At 47.8% G+C, this 18634-nt stretch overlaps 1 protein-coding gene across 7 annotated transcripts in view; it reads left to right on the top strand.

Annotated features, from left to right (window-relative positions):
* znf609a (zinc finger protein 609a) overlaps positions 1-15348 on the top strand; it is a 184312-nt gene extending 168964 nt beyond the window's left edge. For all 7 annotated transcript variants that reach the window (XM_024378945.2, XM_042301314.1, XM_042301317.1 and 4 more), the window contains 6 exons: positions 3164-3251; positions 5601-8001; positions 8200-8668; positions 8849-9187; positions 9486-9564; positions 9971-15348. In XM_024378945.2, the coding sequence (XP_024234713.1) occupies positions 3164-3251; positions 5601-8001; positions 8200-8668; positions 8849-9187; positions 9486-9559 (3371 nt within the window). In that variant the 3' untranslated portion in view covers positions 9560-9564; positions 9971-15348. The remainder of the gene's footprint in view (positions 1-3163; positions 3252-5600; positions 8002-8199; positions 8669-8848; positions 9188-9485; positions 9565-9970) is intronic.
* Positions 15349-18634: the final 3286 nt, after the last annotated feature.

Here is an 18634-nt window from a genome sequence, read left to right as displayed (position 1 = left end):
AGTTTGATACAAATGTGCCAGGCTAACGCAGATGTTTTTAGCAAACAGTGAGAAGGGCATAAACCAAGATGGAGCAGGTGGGGGATTTAGATATTTCAGAGGGGGGGTTGGTTGCCTAGTTCACAGAGACTACTTGACTCTTTCACACATCCACTCACACAGACCCTTATAAAGTCCTGAAAGATTTGCAACTCAGCCATGAAGAAGGAAAAGGAATTGCCCCCAAATCCTCCAACCCTATCCGGAGATCTGCTCTTCATGCTCTCTGGATGAGTGAAAACCCCAGCGAGCTGAGCTTTTTGTCTGAGTTTGGGCTTGTCTGCTGCTCCAGTTTGCTGCTCTTGGCAGGCGCAGTCTGCTGAGAGGTATGCAAAACAGCCTCTGACAGTCCCACACCGCAAGTATGAAAAAAAACTGCCAGGCGTTCTCTCTCTCTCTACAATGAGCAACTCTCCAACAGGACTGTCTCACTTATACAAGCCCTAAACACCCCAGGCAGACTCGCTGGGAGGGGAAACACATCTGCACACGGAGAGAAAGAGAGAGACTGACACACATTTGTATTGTTTAGCCTGAGAAGACTTAATGTTGCGTAGTCTCCCTCCATGTTCAGACTCTGTTCTGTTCTGGGAAGGTTCAGTGCCTGGGGGGGTTATGTGTAGTGTGGAAGTGAGTGAGTTTTTATTGTTTGTTGTTTTCTATTTGAAACACTCCCCAGTGCTTGTGTGGTGGGTCACCTGGTCCGTTGTAGCTCAGTTGGTAGCGCATGGCGCCAATAACGCCAGGCTAGTGGGTTCAATCCCTGGGACCGCCCATACGTAAAATGTATGCACGCATGACTGTAAGTTGCTTTGTGTAAAAGCGCTTGCTAAATGGCATTATATTATACTAAAGCTAGGCTAAGGCTACAACAGATGGAGACGAGCCATCTCTGAATTTTCTCATTGTCCAGTGCGCCAGCCAGCCCTTCCCCCCACCGCAACCCCGCCCCTTATCTCTTCAGTGAGGAATAAACTCATTATCTGTCGGTCTAAACCCCAGCAGCCCTCGAAGCTCAACATGCGGAAGTACGGAGATCACTTTGTTTACATCTTTGCTTTCTGTGTCTTATCAGTTTCACACTAATGAGTTTCTATCTTCACTAAAGTGAAAGACCAGGGTAAGAACAATGGCTTTGCAGGTCGAGAAACCGACAGTATTTCCAGCAACAACTACTGCATTCCAAGCTAAACATTTTTAAAAAGGAGACGGAGGCAGGGGCCGAGAGCTCTCTGAGCTTCTTAAAAAACGGAATTAGTCTTCAAGACGCTGTCAGACATGTAGCTTTAATGCTGGCAGACTCGGGTTACCACCAACGATTAATCTGGCACACACAGAGGTCACTATCAGGGGAGAGGATCGACGTGAGCTGCAGGCTTTCAGGCCTGAAAAGCAGCACTGTCTGGGCTTTTTTACCACTTGTTTCTCCCTCACACTGTGGCTACGAGAACATAGGCTAGGTTCTACTTATTCATATTACACACACACGCAGCTCACACACTTCAACCCACACCTGTGTTTTTACAATTCTGTATGTGAATTTAGGGACTTCCCTCACCTGCTTAAAGCACTTCAGGCACTTCAAGATTTCAGGGACTACATGAATGGTGTGTGTAATAAGCTCAGAAATGGACCGAATCAGATTTTCTATTTTTTTTTTATTCCTTGGCTCAGACTTTCTTTACAAGGCTCCGGTGTTGCACATCAGCGTTGCAGGCCATTTGGAATAACATTTGCGCGCCAGAGTAAATGACATGGAATTGACAGAGGCCTTTGTTTGTCCTGCATGGTTACCTTTCCAGCAACGAGCTGATGTCATGCTAACTGATCGCAGATGGGATAATTGCTACTAAGGCGGTTCTGCGTAACGTCTGCCTGGACATAAACTCGCACACATTTATCATTGTTTGTTTGAACGGCTTGTCTGGTTGAAAATCAATGTTTTTCCTCATTGTAATATAGTGAACTTTTGTTCTATTGGCGTTTTGCTGCTCTGACAAAAACCATGCACGGCGCATAATAGTGAAAATCTATCGGAACGGTTGTAAAACGTTTAGCCATTCAAGTTAATTGTGCATATTCCCTTTCTTGAAACCAAAACAATATTGTACACTTGAGTTAGGCAACATTATCTTGAATGTCCTGTGTAAACACAATCATTGTGACTGAGATTTATGAGAGACGCTGCAAAGGCAAAACGGTCGGCTGACAGAGTTCAGGTCAATTATGAAAGACAAGCCCCCGGGGGAATGTCTCAATGAAATGGAGTGTGTGTGTGTGTGTGTGGTAGTGATTCAATGGAAGCTCATCCTGTGATACCAACTGCCCCCTAGTGGTCCAAGAGCGCATGGCAGTTTCTCTCAGCAACCAAGCGCACAGATGAGCCGAGCTTCAACCCTCCACTCTTCTAGTATCAAAGTGTCTGCCATCCAATGCGCAAACCATTCGAGAGACAAATTGAAGGCGACAGACCTGGGCTCTCACGACCAGGGAACTCTTTTATATGCCTCGGCTGTTTCCTTCCCCGGCACGAAAATACGTTTTTTTTCTTCTCCTGTGGAGCCTCTGCAGTCTGCAGGCAGTAATGTCAGATGGAGGACACCATGCCCCTGTTTTTTTCCCCTCCTCATTCGTCCCTCGCTCAGCTGCATACAAATGGATGGCCGTCTGTCAGTGTACTGTGCTGCTCTTAGGTTGTAATCAGGAACTGCTCTGTTCTAATGGAGGGGGGAGGTGTGTTTGTTAGCAGTTCCGACAGGGAAACCAGCTTGCAGCATGCTGAATGCTAAACAGTCCCCACTATTTTATTCAATACTCTGAGATGCCATTCATTTCAGATTGACCTGAATGTTGCTTACTGCCGTCTTTTTCGCTTTAGAAATTGATATGAAACCAATGATTAGTATGACAGATTTTTAGCACGGTGTTGTATGTTTACCAGTCTATACTGTGTACGATATATTAGCATTTTTGCTAATAATTAGCGGTTCGATTTATATGACCTGTTTTATTGTGTGTGTTGCGTGGTGGTTTAGACTCTTGGCTGATGGAGGAGGACATGAGATGGCAATTCCTCTGTAATCGTCATTACTCATCGTGCCCCCCTCTCTCCTCCTCCTCCCAGGTATGCTGGTGGTAAACGTGACCTGGAGAAACAAGACATATGTGGGAACCCTCCTTGACTGCACAAGGCACGACTGGGCCCCGCCAAGGTAAGCATACAGTAACTCAAATACACACACACTCACTCAAAACGTACAAACCCACGCATGCACACACACACACACAAGTTCAAACAGAACATGCAGTCTGGCAGACACTTGAAAATAGACAGATATTGGTATGAAGGGCCTCGGGGGCGGATTTTCCCCCATAGCTTTTCTTGTCCTTGGGTGTCAGCCGTTATGAATGAAAAATCATAGGGTATCAGAACCCCCCCCCCACTGACACAGGAGTTTTCTCCTCTGCCATCGATCCTGTCAAGAGGCACCATACTGCTGGCTGAGCCTTTCATAGACTTCGACTAAACACGTACAATGACTGTGTGCCAGCAGCAGCAGCGCAAGTCTCCTTCTATGCTTATGCACGAGTGAAGTGAGTTCGAGGAAAATGTCAAATATGCATCTCATAAATAGTTTTCCCATGCGCAACTTTTTATCTCTCCGAATCAAATAAGCTTCCCAAAAATAACACGGTGATCGTTTATTTTGATTGACAATTTTTGTGCGTTCATCCCGTCAGGTGGCCTGATTTCAGACGTGTCATGTAAACAAGGTTATTAGGGAAATCGTTCTTCTTGCACAGCATTTCTGACACTGCCAGAACTTAAGCGTCAGACCTTAGACCCTGTCACAATGAACGAGCCAAGACGTCCGACAATCGTTTACAACCTAAGGATTTGCCCAAGATGCAGAAATGTTGTCTGGGACGGCAAAATCGTGGCAGAAGACTGCTAAAATTGCACACTCTTTGCTGTCCTTAAGGCCCATGCATCCGGCAGAGAGAGAGAGAGAGAGAGAGTGAAACAATATTTTATGGACATTTTGTGCTGCTTTGGTGGAATTCTCCACTCTGTCTGGCCTACAATCCTCTCTTGAGTTCTGTATATACCATATTTAAAGAAATAGGCTATATAGCGAATGGGCAAAATGCTGAACCAACATCTGTCGCATCACGATGTCGTCACCATCGACGATGGCTGTCAGTAATCGTCAATAGACGATGCTATCATAATATTCCCCAACCCTACAGTGAAAATGGGAATATAAAGTCGATAGGTAATTGTTTCACCATGTGCTATAGTGCTGTAAGCAATCGTCCTTCATCTCCATAGCTTTGTGTGCCACGCAGTAATCTTCTCGTGCCATTTAACTGTGTATTCATCCATAATCCAAGTTGCGATATGTCAGTGGTTCATGTAGGAGAAAAAACTGCCTCGCATGCCATCGTTCCAGATCAGATCTACACTGCAGCCACCTTTCCTGCCGTGCAACGCGTCTTTTTGATAGAGCTCTGTGACTCTTCCCTCTCTCCGTCTCTGCCGCTCTGTTCCCTGTTGGCTGGTGTGTAAAGGGGGGTGTTATCTCTTCCTATCTGATCAGCTGCCACGTCACCCTGGCCTAATCTGTCCGTGCCCCCGTGGCGCTTGGCCATCTGTCAGAACACATTGGGCTGTCGAGATTGGGGGGGGATAACGAGAGGATCAGAATCCGGCACACATCCGGGGCCTGTTAAAAAAAAATACACATTTTAAAAAAGAGCCCTCTGGAATCGGTGCGGTGATATTAGAGAGAGAGATGCAACGGGATTGAGTGGTTCACCACCTTTTGACTGTATAGTTTTTTTTTTATGTGAGAGAGAGACTTTCTTATGCCACGATTTTGCGGTCCCAGACAACATTTCTGCATCTTGGGCAAATGCTTAGGTCGTAAACGATTGTCGGACGTCTTTGCTCTTTCATTGTGACAGGGTCTAGGTCTGACGATTAAGTTCTGTCAGTGTCAGAAATGTTGAGCCTTTATCGTGTACTGTAGCTGGTATTACGAGCCGTTCCCGAGTGACTGACCAATAGAGAGACTGCTAGTACTGAGTATGCATACACTAATATGATTATTGTGAATAGTCAGATTAATGTAATAGTTTGACAACGTTTACAAGCTTTTCAAGAAGAATGATTTCCCTAATAATCTTGTTTACATGACACGTCTGAAATCAGGCTACCTGATGGTATTTTGATAAATGCACAAAATTGTCAATCAAAATAAACGTTCACCATGTTATTTTTGGGAAGCCTATTTGATTCTGAGTTTGGACATAAAAAGTGAAAGAGCGAGAGAGAGAAAGATGCATTCCCATCTGAGTGTCTCTCTGCTGACCGAGAATGGCAACGGAATTGAGAGCGCTCAACACCTTTGGCTTGTATTGTTTCATATCCACTATCCACTGTGACAGTTCCTTATGGCTGTTGGTAGGGATTTCAGGATGGCAGTGAGTTCTCTTGTTGGAGGAGGGGGGGTTGCTAATGGCCAATAGGTTTAATTCTCTGGTTTCGGTTCTCTTAGGTTCTGTGAGTCCCCCACCAGCGACTTGGAGATGAGGAACGGCCGGGGCCGGGGGAAGAGGATGAGGCCTAACGGCAACACGCCTGTCAACGAGAACAGCAACTCCTCAGACAATAAGGGCAGCGGCACCAGCAAGACGCGTGCCGCCAATAACAGCAGCAAGAGCCGGCGGGGCAGCCAGACGTCGTCGGAGCGCCGCACACCACCCAACAGCAACACGGAGGATGTCAAGGCCAGCTCATCGTCGGCCAACAAGCGCAAGAACAAGCCCGCCTCAGACATGGAGCCAAACTCCAGCTCTGAGGACACCAAGGGCAGCAAGCGCATGCGCACCAACTCCAACAGCGGCCCCAGAGGAGTGCCCCACACCGTCCTCCCCAGCATTCCCACTATTAAGGCAGAGCCCCTTCCCCCGCCACAACTCGACCGCAACTGCCCTTCGCCAGTGCTCATCGACTGCCCACACCCCAACTGCAACAAGAAATACAAGCACATTAATGGCCTCAAGTACCACCAGGCCCGCGCCCACAACGACGATGACATGAAGTTGGACATGGATGGGGACAGTGAGTACGGAGAGGACTCCACTCTCCACCCCGATCCGGGCAGCTGCAACGGTGCCTCCATCTCTCAGAAGGGCTGCTTGTCCCCGGCCCGCTCAGTCACACCCAAGGGCAGGGGCTTCGAGGCCCAGACTCCATCGCCCTCCTCTGGGAAATTTGGCTCCAAGCAGAGCAAAAAGAAGCCCTGCGAGGCAGACCCGGAGGCAGTTGGTATGGCCATAGACGGCTGCGAAGACGGGCCCTGCCTAACAGATGAGGCCAGCAATGACGGCATGGACGACAAGAAAGACAGGGCCAAGAAGACGGGTAGCGGCTCCAAGGTGGACAAGCTGGCCCAGAAGGGCATGAAGTCAGCGCGGCCCATCGCCACTGCCATACCGCCTCAGCAGCTGTACTCCCTACAGACGGCCGGTGGCTTCCCTGCAGCCAGCCCCGGCTCCACCCCTGCCTTGGGCTCAGTGGTTCAGTCCATTCCCAAGAGCCCGCAGCTGAAAGCCATCCAGCCCAAGCCCTCGGCCCCGGGAGACCCCTCGTCTGTGAACCCAGCTCTGATCGGCTCGAAGGACAAGAAGAAGAAAGACAAGAAGAAGAAAGAGGCGGGAAAGGAGGGAGACAGCCCCAAAGGGAAAGGGGGGAAGCCGGAAGAAGGCAAGAGCCCATACTCTGAATCCTCGGACCCGGGGAGCAAAGGTGATGGACTCCTGAATGGCTCATCGGACCCCCACCAGAGCCGGCTGGCCAGCATCAAGGCAGAGGCGGACAAGATCTACAGCTTCACTGACAATGCCCCAAGTCCATCCATCGGTGTGGCCAGCAGGATAGAGGCTGGAGGCATGGCCCAACCCCTCACCCCGCTCCACGTGGTCACGCAGAACGGAGCCGACAATTCCTCAGTGAAGACCAATAGCCCGGCCTACTCGGACATCTCAGACGCGGGTGAGGACGGCGAAGGTCGGGTGGAGGGCGCCAAAGGCATCAAGTCCGAGGAGCAGGCTATCCGAGAGAGTGCCAAGAAGGCCCTGTTCCCCGCCCAAACACCCAGCAAGGAGTCCCCCTACTACCCCGGCTACGAGACCTACTACTCCCCGAACTACGCCAATCCCAACCCTAGCCCGGGGGTGTCTGTCACGGGGGCCACACTGCAGGAGGGGGCCCAGGTCAAGGTAAAGAAAGAGGAGCAGGAGGAGCCAGGCGATGAGGACCGTAAGGTCAAGCAGGAGCTGCAGGAGGACCGTAAGCCTGAGATGGGTGCCTCTGGACCGGGGCAACAGCAGCAGGCCTCAGTCATCCAGCAGCGCTCCAACATGTACATGCAGCCTCTCTACTACAACCAGTATGCCTACGTTCCCCCGTACGCCTACCACCCGGACCAGGCCTACCACAACCACCTGATGAACACCAACCCAGCCTACCGGCAGCAGTACGACGAGAGGCAGCGACAGGCAGCAGCTGAGCAGCACCGTGCCGCCGAGAAGAAATCGGACGCTGCTGGAAAGGACAGGGATCGAGAGGGCTCCTCGGGGAAGGAGCAGAGTGAGGAATGGAAGCAGAAGGCTTCGGTGCCCCCCACCCTCTCCAAGGCCCCCAGTCTCACAGATTTGGGCAAAGGAGGGCCACCCCAGGGCAAGCTGTCCAAAGATCCCTCGTCTTCTTTGGAGCAGGCCAAGTCATCGGTCATCATGCCCAAGGGTGAGGATGCCAAGGCGCCGGCCCAGCAGGCCGAGGGGCTGAAGATGAAGCTGAGCGAGGGAGGGCACCATGGGAAGAGGGAGGAGCTCAAGGCGGGCATGGAGTCGGGCAGGCCCTCGGCTATGGAGCAGGGCATGTGGTACAGACAGGTAACATGACCCAGCTGTGTTTGAATCTGTTGATTTTGATTGGATGTTTAACATAATGAGCCACCCATTCAAAATTAGCAGTATACATTTTGTTGTTGTTGTGTATTTTGGGAAATGTTAAAGTGGATTTTTTTTTAAATGTGTAAGACAACTGTTGAGATATTGTCTGTAATGAGATAGATGTTGTGGTGTTTTCAGGAGCCTGACTCGAGGCTGTGGCCTTACGTTTACCCCAGCAAGTACCCTGAGGCCCAGAAACCACAGGACGAGGAGCGGTGGAAAGAGGAACGCGACAGGGAACGGGAAAGAGACCGAGATCGAGCGGACCGAGAGAGGGACAGGGACCGAGACAGGGAACGGGACCGAGACAGAGACCGAAAGGGCAAGGAGGGCAGGGATGAGAGGGCTCGGTCCAAAGACGCCACCCCCAAGGAGGAGAGCAAAGAGGGGGCTGAGCCCCGGTCGTCGTTGGCGGCCTCTGAGGAGCACCGGGGGATGGTGAAGGACCCGAGGGCCACTGCTGCCCACATGCAGTTCTCCTCTCCCCTGGCCCAGCACCAGGGCTACATTCCCTACATGCACGGAGCCTATGGCTACAGCCAGGGCTATGACCCCAGCCACCCGGGCTACCGCGGGATGCCCTCGGTCATGATGCAGAACTACCCTGGTAAGAGTTAATGCCTTGGGATACATACACCTCTTCCAATGGAATAGTATTTTCAGTCTGTACTATGATATGTACAAAAATGACTTGGTGTATTAATTCCTGATATTTCCTGCTTTAATTCTAAATGGAAACGCGGAATCGACTCATGTCATGGTGTCTAACCACCTTTGTCACCCCCAGGTTCCTACTTCTCCTTCTCTCCCTACGGCAGTAAAATGGGGCCAGGCGAAGAGGGCGGTGAGAAGGCGTCGCGCGCCAGCCCCACGGTCAGCGGCAAGTCCGCCTCAGAGGCCAAGGCCCTGGACATCCTTCACCAGCATGCCAGCCAGTACAAGAGCAAGTCGCCGACAGTCAGCGACAAGACCCCCTTGCACGAACGGGAACGGGAGCGCGCCGCTTCCGAACGAGACCGAGACATAGACCGGCCGCGCTCCTCGCCCTCGCAGCGCATCCTGCCTTCCCATCACCACCTGGGCTACCCGCTTCTCTCGGGGCAGTACGACCTGTCCTATGCCACAGGTGAGTGACAGATGGACGCCCACAAACGGGCTCAAGCACACGGAACACATCTCTCTCTCTGACTTTGGTGTTCAATGAGCTAACTGCTCAAATGGAGCGCTTTTCTATGGTAATTACATCACTGTCAAATTATATAACTTTGCAAGGCCCTTTTCTCCCACCTAAGGTACTATAGAATAGGTACAGTAATAACATGCAATCCATGAGTAGCCAAACTTGGTGTAGGAGTGTATTGACAAAAGTTTGAGTCATTATTAGTATATGGAGGCGTATCTAACGTTGGGCTCTTCCTTCACAGGTCTCTCCTCATCAGCCATTGTTGCCAGTCAGCAAGCCTCCGCCCCCTCCATGTACCCCCCTGCACGGAGGTGAGAATGGTAAGCAAGAACCAGTTCCCCTTCACAGCTCCTGAGGACAAAAAATGCTGCATACACACACACACACTTCTTCCTGGTGTTTAAACATGGTCATTTTTCTGAAGCTAGTACCTTAGTCAAAGCTGCTACTGACTACTAGAAGGATTTCCAGTTGTTTGATGACAAACATACATTGCATTCTATGCTGCCCTCTGCTGGACACAATATGAACAAACATCAACTACATTTTATTCCAAGCGTCATTCAAGAAAACAGAATGTGTGATTCTCCGTAGTGCGTTACACTACAATATAGGCTTGATTAAGCAATGCTAAATACAGGCCAATCATCTTGTTGAATGTGGATTTTAAAATCCTTGCCGTTGCTGTTTGTATAACTCTCCCTGTGTCTTTTTTTCCCCACACAGGGAGACCTGATTGGCTGACCTCAACCTTGCCTGGAGCCATGTGACTGGATCACATAAGGAAGCGTGCTGCGGCGCTCGTTTTTTAAACATCAGTTCAATGGTGTTTGTTGTACTTTTAGTTGATTTTGCCTGGCTGTTCCGGCTGATCTGGTTCCTCCCTCAGCTTCATTGATGGCCACCCCCACAGCAAGGCTTCCTATGGCTTGGTTGAGGGCTCACCGAGCCCACCTCCTCTGGTACCGCACGGCCAACCAGCCAGCCAGTCCATTGACTCCTTTGCACTGCTGAGACATTCACAGGAAGGACTAAAAGGCCCGGAATAAGGCCTGATGAGACTGGCACGTTCTGATGGGGTGAGGCCCATCGACGACCATTTTGGAACTAGAGAGTGCAAAAGGGAGAGGAGGTTGATCAGAAACAAACTGGATTAAGTTTGAAATCACTACATGGAAATATGGACTTAATGGATTGTTCACGGATCCTGGGCCTTAGCGTAGTGGAGTTGCAGCTTAACTTGAGGAAGTGGATTGTTTCGTCCATCCACCAACCTACCCACTGACCCTGAGGACATCTTGAGACCTTCATTGCAATGGACCCATTTCTTTTTCGGTTATGTCTTTTATTGGGGGGGGGTTGTTGTTTGGGCCAGAGGAGGGACCTACTGGTGTCCCCATCCCTCTCCTCCACTCTGGGCTTTCTATGCAAGCCGAAGCTGCTCATCTTCATACACTGACAGAAACAGTCCTCCTCTCTGTCTGTTCAGTTTCAGGGGGAGGAACTTTCAAGTTCACAATGTTTTTGTTGTTTTGTGAAAAGTCATCATCCGCCTACTTGAGTTTGTTCAGAGCGTAAACAATATCCGTGTTAGTTTTTTTTGTGCTTTTTTTTTTGTATGAGGCTTTTGTGCGGCGTTCGTTCCACGTCTTGGCTTGACTACCTTGTTTCCATCTCACTCTGACCCAGTAAGGAAACTCCCTTGGCTGTTTGCCGCTGCTTCGAACACTACTGGCCTCTCTCAGTGGCGTCGGAGGCGGCAGCTGTGTCGCGGTTTTCCTTTTCCAAAGGGTCATCCAGTTTACAAAGCAGCACCAATGCATCCGCTACGGCTACAGCTCCCAGCTGCTCAGCGAGGGCCCCGCCTTAGAGGGAGAGGACATATCTGTGCCAGAAGGTATTTTGGCTCCGAGAGAGAAGAGGAACGGAGGGGGAGGAGAGGAGTACAGATGCACCATTCAGGGGCTCTCCAAGCTCTGTGACCCGGAAAGGGAAGGAGAAAGATGCACTGATCGGAAAGGCCGTCTGGATTCTTCAGATGCGGCCTCTGGTTCTATAGAACCATCTATCCAAGCCATCCATCCTCACTGGACACTGCTGAGGCTGGAAGAGGAGAGAGGGTCCATAGAGCCATCCATCCAGCTCTTACAGTACATATGGCATTTGTTTTGGCTGTTGTGGGCTCCAAGTGTCAGTTTGTGGACATGGAAGCTGTCTGGGACCCACAGGACTTTGTATGTGAACAGTTGGCAACTGTCTGCAAACCACAATCTGGCTACTGCTGCTAGTCTCTCACCAAACTGCATCATGGGATGGCTGCAGTCCTCCCTCATCAGTGGACATCGAAGAACACAGAGGGAGGCTCTCTCCAGAGCTGTCAATGGATGCTCAGTGGATATGGCAGCTGCTGCACTCGCTCTCCCTCTGATCTAGTGTGTAGTGCTGGAGAGACGGGCAGCTCACTCCTGTATATTTATTAGAGTACTCGTAGTCACGGAGTGCTGTGTTACTGGGAGTTGGCACATGCCCCTGTGCTATATTTGGTGAATGAAAGCAATTGCAAAATGGAATCTCTCCTGCGGGCCCACACATCCCCTCCCATCATATCTCTCTCTCCTTTCCAACTATCTCTGTCGTGTGTGTGTGCCTGCATGGTGTAAGACGGCACTGTAACGCGTTAGCCCAACACATAGTCCTTCCCAGCGGAACGAGCCGTGTGCACGTTTGCTTTGGGACACTTCCTATCAGCTCCCTCCCGCCCTTCTCTCTCTCTCTTTTTCCCCACACGCACTCACTATTGTGGTTTTCTGTATATAGTGTACAGAGGAATTATTTTAAAAAGGTTTGTTTCGATGCTATTGAAAAAATGTCCTACTTGCTTTTTTTCTTTTCTTTTTTGGTCTGTTAGCCTTCTCTTTTTTTCCCTAACATTCTTGATATAATATGACAAACTGTAGCTGACGTAACAGCTTTAGAATTGAAGTGTTGTGATCATTTTTTTCCCTCCCTCCCTGGACCTCACCCCTTCGGAAGCTTGTTGTCCCCCCTCGAAGCCCACGATGCCATTTTAGTCCCTTCTCCGCGCACGTTCCCAAGCCGCCTCAAGGAAAACAATGTCACATGTCAACATGTCATTGTAACCTTCACTCCTTTGTTGTCGTTTTTTCGGGTTCCACAAGATGCCGATCGTGAATGCAGTTTGTTGGCTGGGGAAGTTGGCACATGATTACTTTCTGCCGCGACAGACAAAGTAGGACTGGAGCGAGACAGGCTGAGAGCAGAGCTGCTGTCCAGAAGGTTTGATAGAGAGGTAAAACACAGCAGATTCTCCCACCCGGTCCACCCCTCTCCCGTTAAATGGTGCCCATCGATCCCAACACCGCCGCACAGAGCCCGCCCCCGCCCGCTAAAAACAGTCAATCTGATTCGCTCTGGTGCTTTTATTACCCTTCATGGATCCGGCTTGCTCGGGAGCGCAGCACGGAAAGTCTGAAATAATCAATTTGATTAGTGGTTTTTGTATTGTTTGTTTTTTTACTGGGCACAGGGGAGGGTATTTTACATTCACCATTTAGCAGGTTTTACTATATAATTTCTTCCATCCTAGCCAATTGTCCTCATCTGCTTGCATGCTCCTCCCCTATATCAAGGTGTTTTGGTACTTCCTTTATACACTGTTTTTCCATGTGCTAACTTCCTACTGTACCACAGGTCGGTATAGTCTAATAGTAGATCCTTCCCTCTATTCACCATTCATAGTGACAGTAGTGGTAGGTGGATTGTTTGTCCAGATCTGCAATAGGTTAACTAGCAATCATACCACACATAAAATTATTCAAATCTGCACCAATTTTCTATATAAATCCACAAGAACATAAAGGAATAGCTGATAGGCAGCGGAGAGGCCAGGTGTCTCATTGCGCATGAAATAACAGTGAGCACATGAAGCTCCCCTATAGATCTTGTTTAGGAACAATACAATGATTCTACCCTAGACGAGCCTACAACGCCACAATGCATTGAATAATTGCATTAATGTTTTCAAGTGACTACAACATTCTACTCTAGGCTGTAAACTGTAGTGGAAATGTAATTTCAATAACAGCGCAAAATCCCTGTTTATATGAATGTTTTCATTCCATTTGGATCAGTTGTGGATCTAGAAAAGCACAGTAGCAGGCCAGTCTAGCTATATTTTTTCCTTCTGATACCGAATGGGCTGTCTGTTGCGGATCATCATTCTCCCAAGTGGTCCTATAATAATGTAGCCACATAGGCCTATGCTCCCAGCAGGCCCAGTGATTCCGGAAAGATTAACCTGCGTTCTGCCTCCTCTCTGATCCGAACGGCTATTCCTCGTGCAACTAGAACCATAGCGCTTCAATATAGCCGAAATATTTGTCATTTCATTTTTATGTGTGGCATGAACACAACCAGTCACAACGTTTTAATCTGATTAGGCTACATCAAAGGCCTCCCGTAGGGTGCCTTTGTACGTCGGTCCACTCTGATATAATTCCGGCATCCGAACTGGCTATTTTTTATTTCATTGAACCTTTATTTAACACGGCAAGTCAGTTAAGAACAAATTCTTATTTACAATGACAGCCTACCCCCGAACCGGACGATGCTTGGCCCATTGTGCGCCGCCCCATTGGACTCTCAATCACGGCCGGTTGTGATACACCCTGAAATCGAACCAGGGTCTGTAGTGACGCCTCTAGAAAGAGCCATCTGTTACGAAACAGATTGTCGATACAACGTAGGGAGGGTTGTGTTTTCCGTTTGTCGAGATCCATTTCATTTTGGTGTTGAAAACACAAAACATGATGTTAAAGGGCCCGGAATTGGTCATCCGTGTGCAGTTATGCTTTGCTTATTGGTTGTGTGGTGCATTGGCACAGAAACCTGTTGTTGGAAAATTAGTTGCATATATTTTCTATAAATATAGCATCAAAATGTTGAAAATCTGATTTCCCCCCTGGCTGATCATTGTCTGCCAGACTCTGATTGTAGTGTAATGAGACCGGCAGGGAGAATCTCGTCCGTGGTGGAAAAACCCTGAACCTTCTGGCTCGTAGCCCTGCGTGACATCGACTGTGACGCAAACGTGGTGAAGTCGATATCCCCGTTTCTAAAGACGGGTCGCTACAGTTATTATTATTTGAGGTTGTAATCTTTTAATGGGGTTGTTATTTCAAGGGTGTGTGCATTTTTCTCTCACCACATGACTGTTAATGTTCAGCCATGATTGGATACTGGCACAGATTAATACTGGCACAGATTTTTCTGTTGTTGACATGTGTCCATAATACAATGGGGGAGGAGTTAGTGTTTTGGTTTTAATCCGTCTGTACAGAGTGAAGACGGAAGGTGGGTGAGGTCATATAGTAATAATGTCATTTTCTGCTGTTCTACGTCTCATTGTTAAACCAGATCCCCTGTGCTGGTGGCAGGCTGTTAAAAATGATGAGGGGAAGGGGGAAAAGCACTTGATTTTATTTTTCGAGAATCTAGTTTTGCAGATCTTTTTTTTTTTAGTACGTTGACACCTGCCAGGCAGAGAAATGACTTGTTGATCATACTCCCACGGGCAGCCACGTTTGAGGCGTTGTCTCAAATGGTGCTTGGGTAGTCGATCCTTGTGTTCCTCCCACCGGGGAGGAGGGAATGTTCTTGTGTGGGATGTCCTCTTCCTGTTCTCTATTCATAACCCTGCCCCCTAAACCTCCCCTGCTCTATCACACTCAGCCCCGCCCCCAGAGCAGTGGCTCGGTATCAGTCATCGGTACTTGAAAGAAAGATGTTTACAGCTTCTTCTTTTTTTATTTCTATGTTTTGTTTTGGTTCATCCCCCACCTCGTCTCCTCCCCCACCTCGTCTCCTCCCCCACCTCGTCTCCTCCCCCACCTCGTCTCCTCCCCCACCTCGTCTCCTCCCCCACCTCGTCTCCCCCACCTCGTCTCCTCCCCGCCGTCCTTTCCCCAAGGGTTTCTCTCTTATGTAAAGTGTACATTGCCACATTTCTTTTTTTTTTTATATACAATACTGTAACTTGCCTTTGTACATTTAGGCAAAAAATAAACCTTTCTATGAGACAATCACTCCTGTCCCGTCTGTCTTGTCTCCCCCCACCCCCACGGGAAAGTAAAGGGCATGGATCACCATAGGTATTGCTATTGGGAAACACAGGTGCACCAACCTATCAGATTATAAGGTTATTTTTCAACATTCTGGTACTTGCTTGTGTTAAAAAATGGTTCACCATGCCAAAACATTTCGCTGACACTTACTAACTACAGGCACACTTATAGTGCATTTTAACGCTTTTCATAAGTTGTCATAATTCATAAATAGTTCTAACTTCCTTACAATACATCACTATGATGCATTATAAGACCAAAGTGCATAATGCATCATAGATCCAACTTAAAAATATTGTTATAGGTGAACGCATACAATTGCAATGTTGTATTACCCAACTCAGTGGGTTGGTTACCCTATACATGTATCCGGTAGGGCTATGATGCTCCATAGGGATGATGTTACTAATTCTGAGTTGTTATGAAGCAGGTTTTTATCATGCACTACAAGGCATTGTAAATGCGCTTTCAAGGCGTGTGTGCATCATCGAAAGCGTTACCCGGAATTCCACTACGTTTATCCATTTTTAACTTCATTGTTATTCAATTGGGCACTGGTGATTTACATTTAGTGATGCAGTAGGGCACATTGACCACAGAGGGGCTCTGGCTTACCGACAGTATTCTCCTTTCCATCCAAGTTGTAAGAGCTGTTTCTCGGGCATTCGACGAACTGCACCGCTAGTGGTTTGCTTTGAAAGGAACGCTATCCACACACACTATAAAAGTGAGTTTGAAGGATATGGGCCACACTGTTTTCTTAGTCTAGTTGGGGATTTGTCAGCTCAATACCAGGCTTCTTCTCAGCTTTTTGAGAAATCAGGTTTCGAGATAAAAGCGCCTTACAAACACTCCAGCCTGGTGCGCTGCGGTTGCTATGGAGACACTGTTGAAAGTTGATGGGATGAAGGAAGCCCTGTACCTGAATGAATGACCTACCCTGAGCGCAGTCTCAAGAGAATACCCCTACTGTAGGCTACTGGAGTCTTTGCCTCCGGCTGTGGTGTTTTACTTGCCAATAAATATTTCGCGTTTTTTTTCCCTCATGCGTAACTGAGAAGGAAATGTGTGATTTAAACAAAATAAGAATTACTGGTTTGTATATTTATAGTATATAGATGCATTTCCACAGATGCATCACTAAGGTAGGCATGGTTCTTAAAAGGATTTGTTTTGATTCAGCAGAATCTCATAAGCTCGAAGAACCAATCACACAGGTCTGTTGGAGACAGACGGGCCGAGTGGCGAATGAGGTGAGCCCCACCCCTCATAAGGAGCCACTAGCCCGCCCTCTGGTCATTCTTACCTCTTCCTCGCAAAGAGTAAGCTAATTCCAAAATCACGCACTCGACTCTCCATTTGCACAAGTGTCCCAAAGCTGAGGGAGTGAAAAATGCTGAAGGTGTGTAGGAGCTACACTGAACAAAAATATAAACACAACATGTAACAATTTCAAAGATTCTGCTGAGTTACAGTCAATATCAGCCAATTGAAATAATTGAATTGGGCCCTAATCTATACATTTCACATGACTGGGAATACAGATATGCATCTGTTGTTCAGATGCATAAAAGAAAGGTAGGGGTGTAGATCAGAAAACCAGTCAGTATCTGGTGTGACCACCATTTGCCTCATGCAGCGCGACACATCTCCTTCCCATAGAGTTGATCAGGCTGTTGATTGTGGCCTGTGGGATGTTGTCCCATTCCTCTTCAATGGCTGTGTGAAGTTGCTGGATATTGGCGGGAACTAGAACACGCTTTTGTACACCTCAATCCAGAGCATCCCAAACATGCTCAATGGGTGACATGTCTGGTGAGTATTTAGGCCATGGAAGAACTGGGACATTTTCAGCTTCCAGGAATTGTGTACAGATCCTTGCGAAATGGGCCGTGCATTATCATGCTGAAACATGAGCTGTTGGCGGTGGATGAATAGCACGACAACGGGCCTCAGGATCTCGTCACAGTATCTCTGCATTCAAATTGCCATGGATAAAATGCAATTGTGTCCGTAGCTTATGCCTGCCCATACCTTTCTGTACAAGAGTGGAACGTTACCTCCCTACAGTTGGCTTACCATGCCAATTTGATACTATAGATGCATCATCTAGCTATGTTTTGTTACGTCAAGGAAAATGTTCTCATAACACGAAAACTGTCCAGTCTCGCTGATGACTATATAATGTTTGTATAAAACATTCTCCTCATGTTGCAAGAAAGTTTCTAGAACAGTTCCCAGAATGTTTCATTAGGTTGTGGGAACATCACAAAATATGTTTTCCCAAAACACAAAAAACGGTCCAGTTGTGGGGAGGATTCTACAATGTTTCTTTTAGAGTGCAAAAAACATTCACTGATGTTACAAGAATGTTCCCATAACACATTTCATCTGTTCTTTAAAGGTTCCCAGAATGTATCTTTAGGTTGTAGGAACATTGTGTGGATATAACGAGGTTTCCAAAACACTAAAACTGTCCAGTGCTGACATTCAGGGTATTGTTTGTATCGAGGTGCACAAAAAATCCTTTCATGTTCCAAGAATGTTAACAGAATAGCGTTTATGAGTTCTTAAAGGTTCCGGTGTGGGTACATTACAAGAGAGAGTTTCCCAAAACACAAAATATGCTCAGTTGTGACGTTAGATTGCAGAGGAAATTCCTGTAAGGATGTTGACAAAACAGCTGGTCTACATTCTTTAAAGGTTCCCAGAATATTTAATTAAGTTATGGGAGTTGTCTGGGATGTCGCAAGAATATTATTTTGATATTCACATAGGTTGTACAGAAAATTCCAGCAATGTTGAACAGTGTTCCATAATTTTGAAATATATCTGTTTTTAGGTTTAACATAATATTCCAGTGATCATGCAATATACATTTGACCTTGTCTTGGAGGTGTTCAGAACATTTTAAGGAACATTTGGAAAATGGTATATTTAAGTTACCACAACATTCTCAGCATGCAAATGTCTACTCTGATTGGTTAGAGATGAGCCAATCGCTGATGGCTGTTTTCTACAACACCCCTTCATTTTGACCTCACTGCAAACGACTTCAAAGATGGCAGTCTCAGACTGAAGTATGTTGTGAACATAGAGCAGAGGAGGACAAAGACCCAAAACACCTACAGGATGTGTAAGGGCTATTTGACCAAGAAGGAGAGTGGTGGAGCGCAATTGAGATGGTTTGGGATGAGTTGGACCGCAGAGTGAAGGAAAGGATCATATGTGGGAACTCCTTCAAGAC

The sequence above is a fragment of the Oncorhynchus tshawytscha genome, linkage group LG19, assembly GCF_018296145.1.
Source record: "Oncorhynchus tshawytscha isolate Ot180627B linkage group LG19, Otsh_v2.0, whole genome shotgun sequence".
In the NCBI taxonomy this organism is placed as follows: domain Eukaryota; kingdom Metazoa; phylum Chordata; class Actinopteri; order Salmoniformes; family Salmonidae; genus Oncorhynchus; species Oncorhynchus tshawytscha.
Note: the sequence above shows the minus strand (reverse complement) of the source record. Positions and strands in the feature narration are given on the sequence as shown.